The sequence below is a fragment of the Hyperolius riggenbachi genome, chromosome 7 (genome assembly GCF_040937935.1).
Source record: "Hyperolius riggenbachi isolate aHypRig1 chromosome 7, aHypRig1.pri, whole genome shotgun sequence".
Classification (NCBI taxonomy): Eukaryota; Metazoa; Chordata; class Amphibia; order Anura; family Hyperoliidae; genus Hyperolius; species Hyperolius riggenbachi.
Window position 1 is genome coordinate 298,101,119 of NC_090652.1, and position 23,425 is coordinate 298,124,543.

The following is a 23,425-nucleotide window of genomic DNA, read 5'->3' on the forward strand; positions in this document are numbered from 1 at the left end:
TGGTGGTGCAGAAGTTCTTGCGCACCTACCAGGGGATGGGCGAACTGCTGGAAACGGCAAGGAATGTTGTGCGTCACTTCCGGCGCTCGGCTGCAGCCTGTGCGAGCCTGGAAGACGTGCAAAAGGAGCTAGAGCTGCCACGCCATCGGCTGATCCTTGACGTTCCAACTCGCTGGAACTCCACCCTGGCGATGTTGGAGCGTCTGGTTGAACAGAAGCAGGCTGTCAACCAGTACCTTGCCCTGGCCACTGTTTCCGCCGCTCAGAAAAGGGACAAGACCAGCAACATCCCGTCCATCATCCCCGATGACGACTGGAGGCACATGCAGCAGGTGTGCTTAGTGCTGGCTCCCTTTCTGCAGGCCACTAACATGGTGAGCAGGGACCATGCTATGGTCTGCGAGTGGGTGCCCCTGGTTTGTCTGCTGAACAGGGCCCTCGATGCTTTGCTGGAACAGGGAGCGGCAGCCTTGGCCCAGCAGGAGCGGCATGCAGCTGCACAGTCCACCTCTGAGGGGGAGCAGGAGGAGGACTTGGTGAAGGTCCCTGACCTTGCTGCTGATGAGGGGGATCAGCACAGCGCAGCTGAGTTGGTGCGGGGGTGGAGAGAGGATGAGGCGGCAGAGGAGGAGGATGAGGACAGCACTGCCGTCGATGTGCCAGCACACGTGGCCCGCCTCTTCCCAATGGCAGCGCACATGCTGACGTGCCTGCGCAAGGACCCCAGGGTGATCCAGATGAAGCAGAGGGAGGACATCTGGATCAGCATGATGTTGGACCCGCGCCTCAAGGGGAAGTTGAGCCAGTTCCTGCCGCCTGCAGGAGGAGAGCCAGCGCAACAAATAAGGAGCTTGCAGCAGGCCCTTGTTGAGCGCTTGGAGGAAGCCTTCCCCCAGCCTTCCACCCCCACTGTCCAGCCAGCACAGAGGCAGCAGCAGGTGCCTGCATCCAGCAGCAAGCGCCCCACAGACCTGCTGTCTCTCAGCAACGAGCTCTACAGGACTGTAGAGGCTCCGGCAGCAGTGACTAGAGAGGAGGTGCATGCAGCAGCATCCTCCTCCGGTCACAGCCAGCGCCTGACCCGCATGGTGGCTGACTACATGGGGTCCTACAGCGGGCTTGACAGCGATGCCCCTGTTGATCCCATGGAGTATTGGGTCAAGCGCCTGGAGATCTGGAGCGAGCTGGCGCAGTACGCCCTGGAAGTGCTGTCCTGCCCCCCTTCCAGCGTGCTGTCCGAGCGCTGCTTCAGTGCAGCTGGTGGCGTGGTCACCGAGAAACGCTCACGTCTGTCTCACAAGTCTGTGGACAGACTGACGTTTCTCAAGATGAACCAGGCGTGGGTGGAAGGCGAGTTCCTGGCCCCTGTTGTCGGCGAGAGGGGGACATGAACTGGCTGCCGGAAGAACCATCGTTAATGTGCCTTACCACCCTTTACCACCTCCTGGCTCCTGCTCACTAAGCCAGCCTGGTTCACTTTGACTATTACGTCACCTGCAGCCACACATTTTACATCTACAGTGGGCTGCTGTGTACTGCCCTTCTGCTGCTGTCTGTCTGTGTTTCCCACTGCCAGGGTACACAGATTTTACCTTCTGCTGCCACTCTGCCACCAGCTATTACGTCAAACAATAGCTATATCTGTGTAATTTGCTGTAAAAAATAAATAAAAGTAAACTATTAAAAAAAAAAAAAAAAAAGGTTTAATTTTTCTGAGGTGCCCGGGTTGAAAACTGTGTTGTCCCAGTTGTGTATTGGACACGATGTGGGCTGCACGACCGCTGTCTGGGACCTCCTGTTGTGTTTATTTACAGCCCTGGTATCACCGCTAGGTACCAGGGCTATTATGTCACGCTGCCTACCTTCCTGCTGCCACACTCACACTACTCCTCCACTCCTCCTGCTGCTGCTGCTGTCTGTCTGTGTTTCCCACTGCCAAGGGTACACAGATTTACCTTCTGCTGCCACTCTGCCACCAGCTATTACGTCAAACAATAGCTACTCACATTACTCCTCCATTCCTCCTGCTGCTGCTGCTGTCTGTCTGTGTTTCCCACTGCCAGGGTACACAGATTTTACCTTCTGCTGCCACTCTGCCACCAGCTATTACGTCAAACAATAGCTATATCTGTGTAATTTGCTATAAAAACAAAACAAAATAACCATTAAAAAAAAAAAGGTTTAATTTTTCTGAGGTGCCCGGGTTGAAAACTGTGTTGTCCCAGTTGTGTATTGGACACGATGTGGGCTGCACGACCGCTGTCTGGGACCTCCTGTTGTGTTTATTTACGCCCTGGTATCACCGCTAGGTACCAGGGCTATTATGTCACGCTGCCTGCCTCATTGACTGCCTGCTGCCACACACTCATCCTCCTCCTCCTGCTGCTGAATTTACCTCCTGCTGTCTGTGTGTTTCCACTGCCAGGGAGCACATACAATGGCGCTTCCACCATGCGCCACCAGCTATTTGTTACGCTCAAAAATAGCTGCATTTCTTTAAAAGAAAGATAAAAATATATATACTTTTTATTAATACTTTGTTATATTATTTTTAGAGGTGTCCGGGTTGAAAACTGTGTTGTCCCAGTTGTGTATTGGACATGATGTGGGCTTCACGACTGCTGTCTGGAACCTCATGCTGTGTATTTACGGCCTGGTACCACCGCTAGGTACCACTGCCTATTATGTCTCGCTGCCTGCCTCATTGACTGCCTGCTGCCACACAATCATCCTCCTCCTCCTGCTGCTGCTGCTGAATTTACCTCCTGCTGTCTGTGTGTTTCCACTGCCAGGGAGCACATACAATGGCGCTTCCAACATGCGTGCGCCACCAGCTATTTATTACGCTCAAAAATAGCTGCATTTCTTAAAAAAAAAAAATTAAAGAGAAATAAGTGAAGAAGAAGAAGACGATATAGAAGAAGAAGATATAGAAAAAGAAGAAGAAGGAGAAGAAGATATAGAAAAAGAAGAAGATGAAATAGAAAAATAATAATAATAAGAAGATATAGAAAAAGAAGATATAGAAAAAGAAGATATAGAAAAAGATATAGAAGAAGAAGAAGAAGATGATGAAGATGAAGAAGATGAAGAAGATGAAGAAGAAGATGTAGAAGAAGAAGATGAAGAAGAAGAAGAAGAGGAAGAAGAAGACGATATAGAAGAAGAAGAAGATTGAGAAGAAGATGATATAGAAGAAGAAGAAGAAGATATAGAAGAAGAAGAAGAAGGAGGAGGAGGAGGAGGAGGAGGAGGAGGAGGAGGAGGAGGAGGAGGAAGAGGAAGAGGAAGAAGAAGATATAGAAGTATATACACTGTACTGAACAGAATTTTGGACACAACTTCTCTTTCCACCTTTTTTTTTTTTAAAGGAACATCCCCACATAATCACTTGCTGTTGTTACTTGGAAAAAAAGGTGTTTCTTGCATCATTCACCCTCAAAACAAGTGTTGGAAGCTATTTAAGGCCAATTCGAATAGTCAGCTCGAATAATGAGCTCGAATACCGACTCGAATAGTGAGCTTGAAGTCCGAGGTCGAATCGAATAGTAAAAAATATTCGACTCGAATATTCGACCGAACTCGAATAATTTACTATTCGAATTCGACCAAACTCGAATAATAAAAAGGGGTATCCGAGCACCACTAGAGGGAAGTACAGGAGAGAGAAACACAAAAGACAACACAGTGGAGGGTGCCTGCAACTTATACAATCCGGACCTTGTGATGTCTGCTCTGCTCTCAAGGGAGAGGCGTTGCTGCTTCTCTTCAGGGTACCGGACTTCCTGCTGCTGTACACATGCAGCAGAAGCAGGTGATTGAGCACCCGAGGCCTGGCTTTGTTTGGGGCGGGCTTAATCCAGGTGTATGGTGCCCCTAGGCACTGACCTGGAATGCCTTTGGTTAAAAATGACCCTGTATACATGGATAAAAAGGTTTTCAAGCTACAATCTTAGAATGAAAATATTTCTTATAATTACAGTATGTTGTATTAAAGCCTGGCCTCTCAGAGAGTTATATTGTCCCATTTCTGTAACTGGCGATGGACACAACCTTTTCCTTACAGTAAACTTGCGGATGTCACCTTAGTACTTTCTGTTCCAGGGCCAATTGTGCCCAGTGCCAAGTGCTGGCCGCCTCCCAGGAACCACATTTAATTCAGGACTGTTGATTATACCTCCTACAAGAAAACTTTGTTAAAACCGTTTCCTGGATTTTTGCCTTCAAGTCCCAAGTTCACCTTTAGATTGAATTAATGCATTTATTAAAAAAAACAAAAACTTAGAAACCAATATCCATTTAAAGTAAAAGTACAAAAATGTTTTTGTAGAGTTTAAATTAGTATTATCTGCTGCAACAGGACAAAGGTCGCCAGCCCCTCAGATGACAGACGGATGTCTCCTCACACCCCTGGCTTAATTTAATTAACTTCAGCCCCTGAGCAATTTTCACATAGCGCTGCTCCCAATTCTTCACCAATAACTTTATTATTACTTGTCACACCCAAATGATCTACCGTATATATTGTTTTTTTTCAGGACAAATTAGGATTTTAGTTTGTGATATTTTTGTTTAGTAATTACCTTGTTTTCTATACATTTTAAAGAAAAAATAAGGGAAAAGTGTAAAGTGTAAAAAACAACTATTTCTCCATTTTCATCCATTATAGCTTTACAATAAACGGTGCTAACTGTAAGTTCAACCCACAAATGTTATTTGCTTATCCACCCTGATTATTGTTACATTTAGATTATGTTCCTAGTACAATATATGGTGACAATATTGTATTTGGAATTAAAGGTGTCTTTTGTGTTTTGCTCATTGTACACTATCAATGATTACAACACCTTATTTGCAAAAATAACAGTAATATACCCTCCTGGCATACATATTTAAAAAGCAACGTTACCAAGGTAACAATATATGTATTCTCTTTTATATTCTGTCACTTTGTTTTCATTTTACAGATATGCTACTGCTATGGATCAGTCATTATGTGAACAGAACCTGAATTTGAGGTGCCCTGCTGCTGTGACCACAATAGAGGTACAAGAGATGACTGGTCACTAACATCATCATCATCAGTGACATCATGGGACACCCTCACTCCAATCAGATTTCTTAATTTATCTTTTCTCAGATCTTCCAAGCCAATAAGTGACTGAGAAGAATCTAGTGTGATTCAAGCACGTTATTGTCATTGTGTAACACAACAAAATTACTTTACTGTACCCATTATCTGTAACCCATTGCCCTATGCATGGGAAGTATTTGTGTTTGTTAGTCATGGGTGGCACAGGCTTATATTTTGTTTCATTTGCACCCAACATTGTAACAATAACAGAAGGATGGAAAGGTTAGACAGGGGTTAGCAATGAGGCGGAGTTTAAGCTTTAGAAAAAAGCTAACTAATTAAAAACCGCTCCACGCCAATTGGCATGGATGCGGCGGCAGCCCCAGGACCGCTTAACGCCGATCGGCGTGCAGTCCCGGGGGCGTGTTTTGCAGGAGATCGCGTGCGCCGATGCGCACATCTAGGCTTGGATGACAGAGCTCCGCTCCGCCATCAGTCTCCCAGCAGCTGTCCCCCTGGGAGGCACTAAAGCAATCCGCTGTGATAGGCTGAGAGGGGCTGGGAGAGGTGGAGATAGGTGAAGATTGACTGGAGAGGAGGCAGAGCGCAGAGACTGGAGAGGAGGCAGAGCGCAGAGACTGGAGAGGAGGCAGAGCGCAGAGACTTTCAGGAAGAAAAAATATGCAAGCCAGGAAAGTCGTGGAACTTTCCTAGGATATTTCTTGGGCATAAATAACTTGTTCTGCCGCGGGAATGTGGCGAATCCTCTTGGAATTTAATGCTGTAGCTGGCTGCATATGAAAATAAGGTAACAAAAAAGACACTTCAGTGTCTCTTTAAGATTAAATCAGTGGCGTACCTATCATAGGGCTGCAGCCAGATGCTCACAGCACCGGGTGTAGCCATGGCTAGGGGTGCTGCTGTGGTGCTCAGTCCCTGTGTTCTTTCACCTGGAACCTTTTCTCATAGTTTCGGCAACTTTCGGGAAAATAGCAGCAGGCAGTACATGGGACTGTACTAATTCCTGCACTAGATGTAGCACCCCTCCCCCTTCCTGTCCTGTGGGCAATGTGTCTCCTCGCTCTCTGCACAGAGTCTGCAATGAGTGAATGTGCAGAGCAGCAGGGTGAGTAGAGAGAATGATTACTGTGCTGCAGCTGAGACATTAGCAGGGAGAGGTGGCAGGATGTGTTTAGTGCTTCAGAAGTTGCCTGTCATTAGTAGCTATATGCACTGGCTGCTGCAATGCCAGAGTACCCTATTGATTATTTATCCTGATCAGAGTAATTAATCAATAATGCACGGCAATCTGCTGTTGCAGAAGCCAGTGATAGAGGTGCTGACAGCCGACTTCTGTAGTGAGAAGAGAAGCAAGCTCCAGGCAATTTAGATTAGTTTGATTGAAGGTAATTTATCCCTTTTCCAAGTTCTCCTCCAACCTGTTGTCTTCCCCCATGACCCTTTCCTCTTCAGATTTTAGTGGCTTCTTTTAACAGCATGGCCCATATGCAATTCACTTTTTCACCTGAGTTATCTCCCAGTAGATCATTTTCATCTTCTCTTTAAAATAACTTTTACACATTTTACAATTGATAAAGTACCCAAAAGCTAGTGAAAGGGTACTATCAAAATTATTTTGAGTATTTTCTTACTTGTTAGTGGTTTAAACTGCCTTTTATTGACAATTTTGAAAATATCACCTAGGAGAAAACTAGGGAGAAAACGTTAATTGCATATGGGCCCATGTCCCTGCCAAACAGCTGACGTCTGCAGTCCCGATGAGAGGTCTTCCTGCCATTTCTCCTCTCCCACCAGGCTCTCTGTATTGTGCCTCTACCTCTTTACCCCCCTCCTCCTATGCATCCCCGTCTTTCGTATGTCCCCTGTTTCTGACTGTCCTGAGGAGGAACTCGCAATCTAATCCTACCATAGTCATAGTGTAATGTCCTACCATATTATTATTATGTATTTATATAGCACTGACATCTCCTGCAGCACTTTACAGAGTACATAGTCATGTCACTGACTGTCCTCAGAGGAGCTCACAATCTAATCCTACCATAGTCATAGTCTAATGTCCTACCATATTATTATTGCGTATTTTTATAGCACTGACATCTTCTGCACCACTGTCTAGAGTACAGTGTTTCATAACCTTTAGCTCCGTCTACATCCTGACGGCTCCTTTTCCCCAAAAATCCCACAATTTGCAGCTACACGCTCGGCACCCCAACCCGTCAACCCCCCCATCAAAAATGGTTGTTGTTTTATTTTACTTTTGGGGGGGGGGGAAGTGGTGTCTGTAAATAATCAGCACCAGGTGTAAAATTCACTAGGTACGCCACTGGTTGAAATAAAGAAACAAATACATTTTCATGCACTTTAATGCTTTATTGGTAGTCCTGATCTAACATTTCTTGATCGCATTTGACGTGTTTGTGTGCTCAAGCAAGACATGTTCTAATACAAATCACTATCCCGGGGTATTGGATGATGCTGCTGACCCGCTGGAGCGTGGCACATAGCAGTGATAACAGGACCAGCCCTGCGACGTACAGACGACACAATATTGCAGAAGTTGTGATCTCAGCTTTTAACTCAGCTGTCCTGAATACTGAGGGCCAAATTCTGTATGAGACAGCCCCCGCTTCTCTGTGCTTCAGCAGAGGATTCTGGGAAGTGTACCCAACTTTCAAGACACATTCAACAGCCATTTGTGTATTCACCATACTGTACATAACATTACCGTCCAGACTTTGTCACCCAATTCCCAATGGCGTTCATTATCCGTTGGAACACCGACAATATCTCAGTGTTACTCAAAGGATTAAAGGTAACCTATATTGAGAGAAATATACAGGCTGTCACCATCTTTATTTCCTTATAAAAGGGTGAGTTCACTGCCTGTGCTGCTGATCTTTTGGTGCACCTGGAACAAGCATATAGCCTGTGAAGTCACACCTAGAAGAAGCATGCAGCCAATGGAGTCGCAGCAGGGAGAAGCCTACAGCCAATAGAGTCACACCTGGAAGAAGCATGCAGCCAATGGAGTCACACCTGGAACAAACATGCAGGCAATAAAGTAACAGAGGGAACCAGCATGCAGCCAATGGAGTCACAGCTGGAACAGGCACTGTATGCAGCCAATGGAGTCACAGCTGGAACAGGTACTGTATGCAGCCAATGGCGTCACAGCTGGAAAAAAATATGCAGCCAATTGAGCCAAATCTGGAACCAGCGTGCAGCCAACTGAGTCACACTGGAGAGAAGCATATAGCCAATGGAGTCACATCTGCAACAAGTGAAGTATGCAGCCAATGGAGTTACAGCTGGAAGAAGTATGCAGCCAATTGAGTTACAGCTGGAAGAAGTATGTAGCCAATGGAGTTACAGCTGGAAGAGGTATGCAGCCAATGGAGTTACAGCTGGAAGAGGTATGCAGCCAAAGGATTCACACCTGAAACAAGCATGCAGGCAATGTATTCACAGTGGGAACCAGCATTCAGCCAATGGAGTCACACTGGAAACAACCATATAGCCAGTGGAATCACACCTGGAACAGCATGCAGGCAATGGATTTACAGCTGGTAAAAATATGCAGCCAATGGAGTCACGGCTGGAACCAGCATGCAGCCAATGGAATCACACTGGAAAGAAGCATATTGCCAATGGAGTCCCACATGGAACAAGTATGCAGCCAATGGAGTTACAGCTGAAAGAAGTATGCAGCCAATGGCGTTACAGCTGGAACAAGTATGCAGCCAATGGAGTTACAGCTGAAAGAAGTATGCAGCCAATGGCGTTACAGCTGGAACAAGTATGCAGCCAATGGAGTCAAAACTGTTGACCTGCAGACTGATTCTGGTTCAGTGATTTAACAACGTTATAGACAAAGGACCAGAATGACAGCCAGCAACTATCGTTTTTAAAAGGAAATAAAGTTAACAGCTTTCATATCCCTCTCAGTATGGTTTCACTTTGCCCAACATACTTTAGCATTTTTAAGTAATTTACACTTGAAATTGAACACTTCCAAAAACACTGCATGCTGATGTGTTTAAAATACAATAAGGAGGAGTATAGACACACGGGAGCATTGTTCAGGAATCCTATAAGGAAGCATGTTACAAATGTCAAACTATTAACTTTGTATCCACTATTCCACTTGACGTTAAAAAGTGAACTATAGTTCCGCAAAAATGATAAAAGTGTAATGTGAGGCCTTACAATGGAACAGTGGTGAAATCTATTAATTTTAATGGTGGGCTGCCAGTTAATGCTGTACACCAAGACCCCCTTACCCAGGTGGACTGAACTCTGCTCTTTTCCATAGCTACCGACTGCAGCTATTGGTCAGCCAGCATCACATGTCTACAAGCATCATGTGACACAAACTGACAAATAACAGCCATGTGCTTTTTGCAACGGAAACGTTAAACTTTTATAAACAGGAGTTTTGCCCTGCCAGGCATAGCATATTACCAACACTTGTAAAAATAGGTCTTTAACCACTTCCAGGCTGGAAATGATTGGAGAAAATAAATCAGGATGGCAATGCTTAGGAAAACTCATGGAGGAGCATGTGATCAGTTCAGTCAGCTGATAGATTTGTAAGGTTCTGATTTGCTGTGATGACTTCCTGGTTTAGCACATGATCATGACCAGCAAATCAGAGTCTTACAAATGTAACAGCTGATCAAACTGATCACATGCTTCTCCATGAGTTCTCCTACGCATTGTCATGCCTAAAAAAAAATTATTATGTAAATCTATTTTGGTCCAGCTGCACATTCATCGTCTGCAGGCCCTTGTAGATCATTTTCCAGGCAATCTGTAATACATTTGGGCCAGGTTTAGGGGATTATGTCTAATCTGAACATTGTAGTGTCCTAACTAAAATCCGGTATACCCAATTTTCATTGGCCAATGACTGGCCAATGAATGTTACCACTTCCATGTGGTATAAGAGCTTACCTACGCCATCTGTCCACTGTATTCAACGTCTCTTGACCTTCATACTTCATGAAGGTGGTAAGATTGGTCAGTGTTTGGCCAATCATAATTGAAAGTGTGTACTAAGCTTTAGACTTCAGAAAGGGCAGACAGCGGTTCAGCCTCAATAATGGGGCCCTGATTATCATCACCATGTCCGATGTAAAAGAGATCTCCTTGGAAGGATCACAAACCACAATAAAAGAGCAAACTTTGCTTTTAAAAACAGACAACATCCCACTCTAAGTTGACATAAAAGCATCCATATTTCAGTGCAATGTATCCTATGGAAATATTCCAGCAGTCAAAATTATGTTGGATAAAACAGGAAGTGGAAGTGACATGGGCCAGGATTCCTACAACCCAATCAGAGACTCACAATTCAGTATAGAACTCCCACTTCCTGTTTCATCACACATGATTTTGCCTATAGAGAATTCCTAATAGAATGAAGTCGCTGCTAATATCGTTATCGCTCTTATGGAATCAGAGGATACACAGTGAAGATCTGCACTATTGTGTGTTCTGCAACATATATAGGACAGGCCAATACTATAGAAGTCTGTCTGCATGGCTGGCGTGTTCCCTGTGAAATGAAGGGGAAATGCAATGGTTTGTGAAAAGTGTTTGTTACTTTATTTCTGTTTACATTGCAATCTCTCTTGTATTTATTGGAAGCCTCCAAGAGGGTACTTGATATTTGTATTTCTCCATAAGGGGGCGCTCTATAATGAGTCAGCTCCTGGCAGTCCTTATTTTAGGGGGAAGCGGTGATGGGTGCAGGAGTGGTCTAGTGAGGGTACAGCATGAGATGGCAGTTTGTCCAGCAGAGTTGCGCTCAGGCTGTGAACTGTGGGTATTCTACACTCCTGTGGGGACTTCACGCTCACAGGACCTCTTGATGCTGTTGGGAAGCCTCACTGACAACCTGTGAACACAAAGATGGTCAATCAGAGAGTTATAAGGTGTTAAATCAAAATAACCTTTTATGCTGAATATTTGTGGTGTTCCTGCCTCCAGCCTGCAGGTGTCACTGTTACATTATCTACACTGTACTGTATTTTTAGGATTTCTTCTCCCCGCCCCTTTCTGTGAAGGAAGATTGAGAGGGGCAGGGAGAGGCGGTGATCAGTGGGGATTGACGCGTTGAGAGGCAGAGCTACAGCCATAAGCTCTGCCTCATCAGGAATCGCTCCACGGAGTTAGGAGAGGGGATTTGGGAGGTATAAACCCCTCGTTTTGCCGCGGGATAGGGGCGGTTTAGCAGGGGTTATAGTTCTTAGGGCCCTTTTCCACCAGCGCGTTTGCGCTGGCTGAATCGCAAAAACGCAAACCGCTAGCGATTTTACAATCGCTACGGTTTGCTTTTTAACATAGGAATCGCGGTAGGTCATTTCCACTACCGCGATTCATTTTTGCCGGGAACGCGAACGCGCGGCGGAGCGATATTTGCCGCGATTTTGCTATGCAGTGCATAGCATAGCAAAATCGCGGCCGCGAACGTCGGGGAATCGCCGGTAATTGCGATTCAGCAATCGCTAGCGTTCAGCATGAACGCTAGCGACTGCTAGTGGAAAAGGGCCCTTAACATGACTGCATGTTAAATAAGTTAATTTAGACTCGCTTCAGAGTCTCTTTAAAGTCTATGTACAGTCTCCATTGCAGTTCGCACACATCTTATTACATGCGTTATGCAACTGACCACTGTGAACCTAGCCCAGTGATCTGAAAACTTGGTTCTGCAGCTGTTAAGGAACTACAAGTCCCACAATGCATTGCAGGAGTCTGACAGCCACAGTCATGATTCATAAAGGCAAATGCATTGTGGGACTTGTAGTTCCTTAACATCTGGAGAGCCAATTTTGCAGATCACTGCACTAGCCTAACAAGAAATCTCCACTGACTCAAGTAGGGGACTAAATCAAGCCAATCGAAGCCTGTAGCTGCTGGTTAATTAACCGGCTGCCAGCTTCATAATCAGATGCTAGCTATGATTGGCTGAATTACTTTTACTTCATAAGTTGGTGGAAGTTGCATGATAGAGGCATTCTTGCTTCTCACTGCTGCTCAGATCATTTCCCATGCTGGATTTCAATTTACATTTTTTGTTCTAGTTATCAGGGGACTGCAAATTGGTTGCTCAACTCTCTTACAGGTCATTAAGGATCACATGACTTTAATAAAACCACGTGTTCTTTTGTGATCTGTGACAAGATTGGGTTATCCCTTCACTATCATCAGAAAACAGCACAGGCAGGATAAACGCCTGATCAGAGCGGTTTTCCAGGCGTTTTTGTTACAGAAGCTGTTCAGTAACATCGCTACTGTAACAAAATATGAAATCTGCTACACAAAGAAGCTCCAAAAAACGCTAGCAGTGATTAGAAAACCTCTCTAAACATGCCTAGAATCGCTCTGAAAATGTCTTCAAAAACCGCTAGCTTTTGCGGATCAGCTAGCGGTTTTTGGTGTGCACCGGCCCTTATTGACGGTGACCTGGAAGTGAAAGGGATTTATGTCCCCTCCAAGAACAGCCTATTAATTTTGAGGGCAGTATAGTGCACTCGAAGGCTGTACTGGAAATTACAATATGGACAAATTAATGACTGTAATATTGTTCTAGGAGCTGTGTGTCTCAGTGAGCAGACGTTGCCCCTCCCATACATTCCTTCCTTGCACTACTAGCAGTTTTTATCTCCCAAAGTTCCTCTCTCTCTCAGTGCTTTTTAGCGCTCCCTAACGAAGACAGAACTCAAGCTTTAGAAGACCGAGTCCAGCTTTAGACCTCATTTGCACTTGCACAGCTTTTAAGGGATTAAACATACACCTGGATGGTGGTTCCACTTTTTGTTTCAACCTGTGATGATAAATCAGTTGCAGCCTGGGCACATGAAATATACATTTAGAGTGACTGAAAGGTGTTCCATCATAGTGAAGGTGACAGCAGTGAGAGAGCCGTAGTCTGACCTCATGTTACAGCACAAGCAGAGATGTGAGCAGGAGAGTGTGCAGACAAGACGCCACAGTGACTCGCTGTGAGGCTTAGTTGTAAAAACCAGCAAAGTGTGGCGGCCAATCAGACGGCCCCCGTGTTCCCCAATCACAGTATTATTCTGGCATTTGCGGAATTTATGTTAAAAGGACACTCCATCCAAAACCTCATATATCCTTTATTTGTGTACTAGATAGAAGGTTCTGCACCCAAAACTTATTTTTATTCATTTACTGTTTACATTTACACAGAATGTGGAAAAGTTAGAACTAGAGATGGAATTCACTGTGGCATGGATTCTATCCTATAATGCCTAGAGGTCAGCTGCCCAATAGGGTTGGCATTCTCAAACATGCGCTCGCTCCAGGATGTGCTGGTTCGCAAGCGCCTTCCGCCAGCAGACCGCAGGTCCCATTATAGAATGAAAGTTTGCCCCTGGAGAATTCCATCCCTGCTTTGATCCGCTGTCAGTTTGGGCTGTTCTGAGGAGTTTTCCTTTCACTTCCTGTCATCTGTGACACCGATGAGACCAAACAGGAAGTGGCTTAAACCTTCCCAACAAGGACACAGGCCAAACTTGACATAGGCTCCAACCCTTCCCCAAACAGGGTAAAAAGTTGTTATCCTCTTATTTACATTATGAAATTAGCCCAGAAGCAGGAAATATACGTAGACATGAACCCGTGAAGCAGAATTGACGTGTTGGGAAGTGCTGGGAACATACAAGTGTGACAACCACATGAAAGCGTATGAAGGACACAACTCACCAGTGTTCCAGAGAAGTGGGAGGGTGCTCAGTTCTGCTGGGACAATGACAAGTATGTGCGTGTTATGAGGTGACAGATCATTTACATGGAGATGAATGTAGAGATTAGGGATGATCAATGAGATGTAAATATTTCAGAGTTTATGCAAATTTGTGTACATATTTATGCACATATATGCAGCTTGAAAAAGGACCAATCAGTTTAAACCTGGGTGGGACTTGATTGATCCATTTTCAATCCGCATATATTTGCATTAAAAATTACATAAAGTTGCATGAACTCGGAAATATTGCACATCCCTAATAGAGATGTGTGGCCAAGGTCAGATAGACAGTTCAGACAGTTCAGATACACACATAGATGGACTCTTTCATGCCTCTTGCAGACACCATAACAACAATACAAACAGTCCCCTACTTACATACTACACGAGAATGTTTCAGAGATACAAACAGAGTTGTCTTCATGTATAAAATATACAATATTTTTTTTATTCCATATTTTTGTTTTTAAAGAGAATCTGAAGCCATTTTTTTTAAGATACTTACCTAAGGAGAGGGAAGGCTCTGGGTTCTATAGAGCCTTCCTGTTCCTCTCATGGTCCCCAGTGTTCCCGAAGACAGGCAGCTCCATACTGCACGCGTGCATGAGAGAGCAAGCTTGCGCATGCACACTACAGAGCCACCCGTCTTTGGGAGCACTTGGGCTCCTGAGGACTTCTGAAGCCTCCCACAGAGGCTGAAAGCAGTCTCTGACCCATCGGGGGGGAGACAGCGCTGGTACGAGGGGACCGTGAGTAGAACGGGTAGGCTCTATAGGACCCAGAGCATTTCCTCTCCTTAGGTGAGTATCCTTTTTTTAAATTGGCTTCAGACTCACTTCAAATGTTACAGTATAGTATAAACTGTTATAAGTAGTTGGTTGGGCTGGTTCTGAGTCTTCTGACGGGCGTGTGGACCAGCCGCTCGGCAACTCGTTTAAATGTGTTGTTTTTTTTTTTTTTTGCAAGCAAGTGGAAAAGCATTTGGCAACTTCGGGGGATGCTTCCCTTAATTTTTGCATCACCTTTTGACCCCCCCGTGGGAGGACAAGGAATTGCCGGGGTTTGCTGATCCTGAACGCTACATGTGGGGTCCAGAAAAAAATAAAGTCTACGTAAAACGATGCAATGGAGCACGGCATTTGCATCGAGGGTCGGTGATCCTTAGAAGCTGCCAGCAGGATCCCGGGTAGGACCGGAGCTGTGGCAAGGGACACAAATGACTTCTAGGGGCTGGGAGAAGCCCCAGGTAAGTGAAGATACATTTACTTGATAGCCTCTGATACCCTTTAAAGCCAATGGGAACCGCTTAATAAAAAAAACAGATACTTACCTAGGGAGAGGGAAGGCTCGGTCCTAATGAGCCTTCCCTCTCCTCTCCCGGTGCCCTCGGTGCAGCGCTGGCTCCCCCGTTCAAATCCCCCACCGCAGGCCCTTTGGAAGTCTTCAGGAGCCGAGTCCTCCCAAAGACAGGCGGCTCCATACTGTGCATGCGTGATAGAGAGCGCTCACTCGTGCGCAGTATGGAGTGGCTTGTCTTCGGGAGTACTCGGGTTACCGAAGACTTTCCGAAGTCACCTTCTCATGGAGAGAGGTGCAGTATTTGACCAATTTAGCCAAATACTGCTCCCTGGGACAGCGCAGCACCGCAAGCCCCGGGAGAGGAGAGGGAAGGCTCATTAGGACCCAAAGTCTTCCCTCTCCTTAGGTAAGTATTGGGTTTCTTTTTTATGTAGCAGTTCCCAGTAGCTTTAAGGAAAATGCAAATGTCGGACATAGTCCAATATGGTTCTGAAAAGGGTTAAGAGGCCCCTCAGTGTTGCAAATAGAAAACTGTGTGACATTTACTCAGAGGACCTTTACTGGTGGCTATCCGGGGAAACCGGCATCCGGCATCTGTCATGGTCATTATCTTGGTCATGTGACCATTAAGCACATCACTGTACTCAACCTTCCCTCACTAGAGTGCAGCTGTTGCATATTTGCTCTCGGAATCCTTCCTGTAGCAGCTGGCGGGTTGTGTTGGAGTGTGTGTGTGTGATATATGTGTGTGTGTGTGTGTGTGTGTCACTGTGTGTTCAGCAAGCGCTATAAAAAGACTGATGAAGGCATGTAATTGAGCCGCTGTGAATAAGTCAACAGAAGACTCAGATACATTTCATATCTGTTCAGATCTGACTTTGGAGGAGTAATTTGGGGGAAAATTGTAGCGTGCATCTTGCATGTTCTCAGTTTATAGAGAAGTCAACTCAGATTTGTGAAACAAGATATTTTTCCATGAATTTAGCTATTGTCTACATACAGGGGAGGGCTTCTAAGCAGGGACAAAGCAGGAGAACACAAAACTACTGTCAGGCATATTATACGTTTGTAAACCTGTCTCCCAATTCTTCTTTGGTTATTTAGTTTCCCTACCTGACTTGGGCCCAAAGCAATGTCATCCCGGTCATAGCAGCTAGTACTGGAAGCAACCATCTTTCATAATAATGTAGTATTCAGTTCTAATAGAAAGCTTGTGGTTAGGTTCCCACTTGAGCCAGACCTCCAACAGTCAGCGGGAGCGGACAGAGAAGTGTCTGCTGCAACGGTCCCTTGTAGTAAGTCTGGTGCCCAGAGCAAAAGCGTTTCCCCCATAGGCTATATGGGAAATTCATCTGTTCTCCAGGAAAAAATGCTCACAGCACATGGGGGCTTTCTACATACAGCAACAGATCTGTTGCAGACTGACAATTATGAATGGATCCTATTTATAAAATAGCATCCTTCAACCGTCAGTTTTCCCATGCAGTAAAACAGAAAAAAAAAAAGTTTTCCACTATGGTGGTAACCAAGCCTGATGCTGGGAATACACGTTTCGTTTTTGCCTTCGTTTTAGCCTTCGATTCGTTCGGTAAACGAATCGAGTGTTGAAAACGTATGTGAAAATAGTCATAATCTCATTATAGTTTCGATTAATAGACCCCAAAAACGAACGACTAGTGATCGAACATGTTTGATATTATCTCTCTTTATCCATCTAATCGAGCCATTGGTAGGCTTGATGGCTGTTCAGATCGATTATATATTCGTTTATGCCGTCCGTCCCTGTACTACGTTTCGTTTCTTTGCAGCCTTCGATCATTGGAAAAACGAAACCATCAGAATCGAAAAAAAAAACCGAAACCGTGGGTGATGATATTAACCGTACGGTCGATTATTTCGGGATCGAAAAGGACAAAAGGCACAATCGAAACGAAGGTTTAAACGAAGGCAAAAACGAAACGTGTATTCCCAGCATTACATGCTACACAGAAGTTCCCTGATGTAAATGAGTCTTTTATCTCCACCAGTCAGAGATAAAATGTTCTCCCAGGAGACCAGAGAGCTTTTGCAGCTCATTGAGGTGCACTGATAAAGTAAGCCTACTGACCCTTTCAGGCACATTTGCTTTAAAGTTTGATCTTAGAATGTATAATACTGTAGCCAATCTATCGGAGCGGACAGAACATTTTGACTGTTATTCTAAGCAGAGCAAAGTGTTTGCTCAGTTGAATATAGCTGTGCTGGGCTTTATTCAGCTCCATCTCTACTTATAAGCCTTATGATTGTATCTAAGCAATGTCTCAATGCTTGGAGATGTGAAATGCAGCTAAGATGCACAAAAAAATATATCTTTATTTTGTTAAAGTGACTCTGTAACAAAAATTACAACGTTTTTTTCTACCATCCTACAAGTTCCTAAACCTATTCTAATGTGTTGTGGCTTACTGCAGCACTTTATACTATGACAGTCTCTGTAATAAATCAATGTATCTTTCCCCTGTCAGACTTGTCGGCCTGTGTCTGGAAGGCTGCCAACTCTTCCGTGCAGATCTGTTCCTCTATGCACACTCCAGTGTGTGTGTTATTTACATAAGCCAGCAGCTTCTCTGCTATCTTATCAGTGATAGAAGAGAGCTGGATAAAAATCCTAGGCTGTGAAAGGAGCTGGAAGGTCACATACTGAGGAATTAACCACATAGGCAGAGCTGTCTGCAGGAAGCCTGTCACTTCAGTGGGTGAGAGCTGAAGGGGTCAGAAGGTAAACACACACAAGTGATCTCTAGAGATTCAGAAGTAAGGCTGTAAACAGCCTGCTTGTGTATGGATGTATTTTCTATGTGTGGACATACTGTATATCAACCTACTTCCTGTTTTGGTGGCCATTTTGTTTGTTTATAAACAAACTTTTTAAAACTGTTTTTAACTACTTTTAATGTGGCGGGGAGCGGCGAAATTGTGACAGAGGGTAATAGGAGATGTCCCCTAACGCACTGGTATGTTTACTTTTGTGCGATTTTAACAATACAGATTCTCTTTAATCTAGAAGTTTTGAATCAGGATGATACCATTTATTGGCTAACTTAAAATAAAAAGAGTAAGCTTTCGGCTAATCAGCCTTCTTCAGAGTCTAATCTTGAAGGTAGGCTTTGCTAATCAGGCTATATATTTCTTAAGGTGGCCATACACTTATAGATTTGCAGCAAATTCGACCATCAGATAGATTTCTAGCAGATGCCTGTCAAGTCCCATCTGACAGGAATCTATCTGATGTGTGCCACACACTAGGAACAGATTTCCAACAGATTTCAGAATGAAATCTATTGGAAATTGATCTAAATGCATTATTGGACCATTAGATCCAATGCAACTCTATGGTCTATCGATCTGCTGCCAGCAGCAGATCGACCTAGATTTTCCATCCTGTCAGATACATCAAATCCCTCGATATCGATCGAAATCGGCCGCAAATCTATCGATGGATAGATTTGATAGAATTGATTTCTGATCGATCGATTCTATAGAATCGATCGATTGATCGATGGCTAAAATCGACCAGTGTATGGGCCCCTTTAGGGTAGAAGAACTGTAGTCTCAGGCTGAAATGGCAAAAGCAATTGTCGGGGAAGCTCACAGACCCCGGCCACAGTTTGTGCACTGAGTTTGGGGCAGTTTGATACAGAGAGAGAGCTGTCCTTTAATTCTATAAATAACTTTTTGCTGTAAGCTTTCTGCACTGATGTAAGCTTCAGGTGGGTCAGAGCAAAATGGATTAAGATAAAATAAGGCCCTAGGCAAGATAGCTGTTTTTGCCCCCTGCTGCTGGTTACCTGGCTTTTTCAGTTAGATTAGGAGGGGGCTAGTATCCACCAGGCCCCTAGACTCTCCCCAGGCCCTAAGCAACTGGCCAGGTTTGCCTTGTGGATGATCCAGCTCTGATCAGAACCTGAAATCACTTTTATGGTAACATGGAAAACATGTGGCGTGTAGAATGAATAAATGGTCTGCGCTATCTGGACTCATTCATTCCATTCTAGGTAAACAGCGAGACATGAATGCGGAGCATGTGGTTTGTGACGTCACCCATTTACAGCTGCTGGGCCAAGTTTCCATTAGATGTTTAGAAAAGATGCAGCCTTGTATTAAAAGGAAATCCTGGCCTCCTTCCCACAGTTTGCGGACATCCGGCCCAGCCTGTGATAGAGAGTGGGGCTCAGGAAGCAGCAGCACCAGGGGCCAGAGTAGCAGCACAGCAGACAGTGGTGGCACAGGGGCAGGCATGGCGTCAATGGTGCAGTGGAGCCCATGGCACGAGCCATGCATGCACCCCTAAATACGCCACTGCCCAGCTAGGAAGCAAAAGACAGGTCTGACAGGTTTTGGATTAGTCCATCTCCTCAAAGGGGATTCTCAGGTATTTCTTCATATACAAAAGCATTTACTGAACTGCTGTTGCTCAGTTCAACTGCCAAATAGGGAAACGAATACAGAAGCTGGCTGGCATCTTTGTATAGAGCCTTATCAGGAAGTGCTTTTGTAACTAATACAATACCCCATGAGGAAATGGACTCCAAACTCTGTCAGATCTGTCAGCTTTTTACTGCCTACTGTAAGTGACAGGAACGTAAGACAAAAAGTAATTTATAGTGTTTTTTACTTTGAGAGAAATGTACATTTTATATAAATGTATTTCAAATTTTACATTTTAATAGTGGTCCTTTATGTATGCTAAGACAAACTGTATATGTTTAATTTTTGGGACAAAAGACACACCCCTTGCCAAACTTCCAGCCACAAGAAACGTGATCAACTCACACGCAAAAGACGTATCATAACTGCCCACATCACACCTGTCCATTCTATCATCATTCATATCAGATGGGAACATGAGCCCAGCAATAGTGTCCATCCAGGTTGGACAGGAAGCTGACAGAGAACAGATATAGTATAGAGACAGCTGCGTATTGGAGGAATTATACTGTATGAAGTTTTACCTCTCCATCCCGGGTCTCAATAGTTTTGATCATGACTGTTTTCTTGGTGTGGACTTCAGAGGATCTCTGACTCTGAGTCTGTTCTGGGCTGGTCTCTGCAGGAAAGATACATACATTGGATGAAATGACTCAGTGTTCAATAGCAAGGTGAGTACACTCTACTTGTTCTGTGTCATTTTTACAGATATAGCTGTGAGCCGCTATATTGCACTTATTTGTTTACTTGTTGACCTGTTTATTTCAACAAGTGAGAAATGGTCTTTTTCCAGCAGCTGCTTTATATGTTCCTACCTTGGAAATGTTAGTTAGGGGCCAGTTAGGGAGGAGCCTAAGAAATAGGGTGGTGTTTCTAGTGCACCCTCCCAAAGAGTGTCCTATAGGCCCATACACACGTCGGATTTTTGCGAATGACCCGTCGTTTGAACGTTCCGTCGTTCACACGTCAAATCCGACGTGTGTACAGACTATCGTTCGGGTGATAAGACTGGCGGATCGCTGGAAACCAGTCTTATCACGCGAACGATAGTCTGATTCCGCGTGCGTCTGATTCCGCGTGCGAACGACTGAACGACGGGACGTTCAAACGACCCGTCGTTCAGAAAAATCCGACGTGTGTATGGGCCTTAACTCTCTACAAGGTGTATTCCAGTTTCCCGGTGCCCACCTTAGACAAGATATTTATATTGCGCTTTTCTCCTGGCGGATTCAAAGCGCCAGAGCTGCAGCCACTAGGGCACGCTCTATAGGCAGTAGCAGTGTTAGGGAGTCTAACCCAAGGATTCCTTACTGAATAGCAGCTGGCTTACTGAACAGGAACAGCTGAGATTTGAACCCAGATCTCCTATTTCCCTTAACCAGTACACTCTCCAGCCACATCTTTGTAGGGCCTCCTGTAGTGTGTGCCCATGTGTTGGTGGGGCGTGATTAGAGGTTTGGCAGGGGCGGGGCCTAAAGCATCCCTCTTTCCAATCTAAAAAAGTTGGGTGGTATGGCCATTCCTTATACTACCAGTTATCTTTGGACCCTGTACAGAGGTATCACCTCTGATCAGCTTTAGTGCTGTCTGCAGGGTCGGTTGTAGACTTTTTTCTGCCTGAGGCAAACTTGTAAGGATGCCCCCCCCCCCCCCCTCCCGATTTGGAATGATCGCACAGCACCCAACAATTTACTCTGCTTCAATTGATGTTCTCACATGACATGCTGCAGCTCTACACAATAACACACTGGCTGGCTGTGAGTCTTTTTCTCCTCCTACTCTGACTGCAAGCTGTTAGTGTAAACACACAGTACAAGAATGCTGCCCCTGTAATCTCTGCCGCCTGATGCAAATGTTTCACCTTGCTTCATGAGAGAACCGGCTCTGGCTGTCTGTGTCCCTACTGGGGACTGTTCCTCTGCTGGCCGAGACCAACATGTGCTCCTGCCAGTGAGGCACTCATGACAAGACAGATACTTATGTTTGGTAAACTTACCTCTGAAGCTAAGGGCGGAATATGTCTGGATAGGAAGGCTGATCCTGAAACACAAAACACATTTGTTTACTGCACACATACATATAGTGAGGACAATCAGTGGCGTAACTGCAAATCACGGGGTTCCCCAGCAAAACTTTAAAGGGGCCGCCAACATTCACACCCTATCCCTTGCCTACCCCTGGGGGCCCATCTCACAAGGGTCATACAACAAGTGTAGCCATCATGATCTTCACACCCATAACAAGTGTAGCCACAAATACACCTGATCTGATGTATAGTCCCCGGTATCAGAGGAAGGGAAGGCTAGTAGTTGGGGCCCCCCACAGCTCTGGGCCCCCCTGCAGTTGCAGTGACTGCTCCCATGTAGTTACGCTCCTGAGGACACTAAATTTGCATCAACTCCTCCAGAAATATTAGCATATCATTGACCATGTCTAGACCCATTGAGGGCATTTATCATTCACACATACACTGTATATGTGGAACGACATGGTATCAGCACCTCTGGTTGCTCAACAGCTAATCGAGGCTATGGGTACCAATTGGAGCCGGGACAAGGTCCTCCAGCACCCAAGGCTGAGACACAAAAGTGCGCCCCTCCATCCCTGCCACCCCAGCCATCACACACTGATTGCTATTAGACTAAGAGGCACCCCAGGGCCCCCAACACCTTCATCTCTAGTTATCTGGCTTACAGTCACTTCCATATATCCCCTTTTCTTATTTCTCTCTGCTACAAACCCAATAGGGGAATGATAGCTGAGTGAGCTGTGCCCCCACCTACACTGCGCCCTGAGGCTGGAGCCTCTCTCGACCTCTGCCTCGTTCCGGCCCTGGTGCCCATACATTACTGACAGCATTGATATCCATTTGATATGATCATAATGATTGAATTTAGCAAAGATCGATCACTTAAATCGGTTTCTGATCAAAACAATCAATCAGCTGCTGGAAAATCTTGGTCAAGGGCTCGATTGGGTGCATGGTGATTAAGGGGTTTGATTTCTTGACGGACCCACGGCCGGTCTCCCCAAGTGTATCAGTACCCCAAGCAGATGGAGGCAATGGCACTAGGCTGCTTTCATGCTGAAATCTTTTGGAAAACTGTCTGCAGCGTGTGGGAAGGCAATAGATCCCGCTCTGATTAGATTCTACCACAAAGGGATTTATCTCTTGATCGGTCAGGTGGCCATCGGCATTGTTTAATGTATGGCCACTTGGCCAGCTTAAGTCACCATTCAATTCCTGTCAGTCTGCAGCAAATCCAATTCTTGGACAAACCAATCATTGGATCAGATCATTGACTTGATTGGAGGTGAATTTTGACCTGTGGATGCTTGCCCTTACAAATCAGTGGCCTCATCACATGGATCCTGAAGAGTTTCTGTAGAGTAACTCTATCATCCTTGACAACAAGGAACCTGCCGGTTCCTTTTGGGACAATGAGGTCCCATTGTGAATGTTCTGCCTCTCACCTCCATCCCTCACCTGCTCTCCTCTCCCTCCAGCAGTTTGCGGTACGTGGCGATCTCTACATCCCGTCCCTCACCTGCTCTCCTCTCCCTCCAGCAGTTTGCAGTACGTGGCGATCTCTACATCCCCGTCCCTCACCTGCTCTCCTCTCCCTCCAGCAGTTTGCAGTACATGGCGATCTCTACATCCCCGTCCCTCACCTGCTCTCCTCTCCCTCCAGCAGTTTGCAGTACATGGCGATCTCTACATCCCCGTCCCTCACCTGCTCTCCTCTCCCTCCAGCAGTCTGCGGTACGTGGCGATCTCTACATTCCCGTCC

At 45.3% G+C, this 23,425-nt stretch overlaps 1 protein-coding gene and 1 long non-coding RNA gene across 4 annotated transcripts in view; one reads left to right on the forward strand and one right to left on the reverse strand.

Moving 5' to 3' along the window:
* LOC137525158 (uncharacterized) overlaps positions 1–10,172 on the forward strand; it is a 152,728-nt gene extending 142,556 nt beyond the window's left edge. For both annotated transcript variants that reach the window (XR_011022878.1, XR_011022877.1), the window contains exon 4: positions 4,968–10,172. This is a non-coding gene — a long non-coding RNA (uncharacterized lncRNA). The remainder of the gene's footprint in view (positions 1–4,967) is intronic.
* A 507-nt stretch (positions 10,173–10,679) lies between these two features.
* DES (desmin) overlaps positions 10,680–23,425 on the reverse strand; it is a 58,033-nt gene continuing 45,287 nt past the window's right edge. Inside the window, exons 7-10 of one of the 2 annotated variants that reach the window (XM_068246032.1) lie at positions 21,631–21,674; positions 20,159–20,253; positions 13,826–13,858; positions 10,680–10,994 (exon numbers count right to left, since the gene is read on the reverse strand). In XM_068246032.1, the coding sequence (XP_068102133.1) occupies positions 13,853–13,858; positions 20,159–20,253; positions 21,631–21,674 (145 nt within the window). In that variant the 3' untranslated portion in view covers positions 10,680–10,994; positions 13,826–13,852. The remainder of the gene's footprint in view (positions 10,995–13,825; positions 13,859–20,158; positions 20,254–21,630; positions 21,675–23,425) is intronic. The other variant, XM_068246031.1, reaches the window with a different exon arrangement.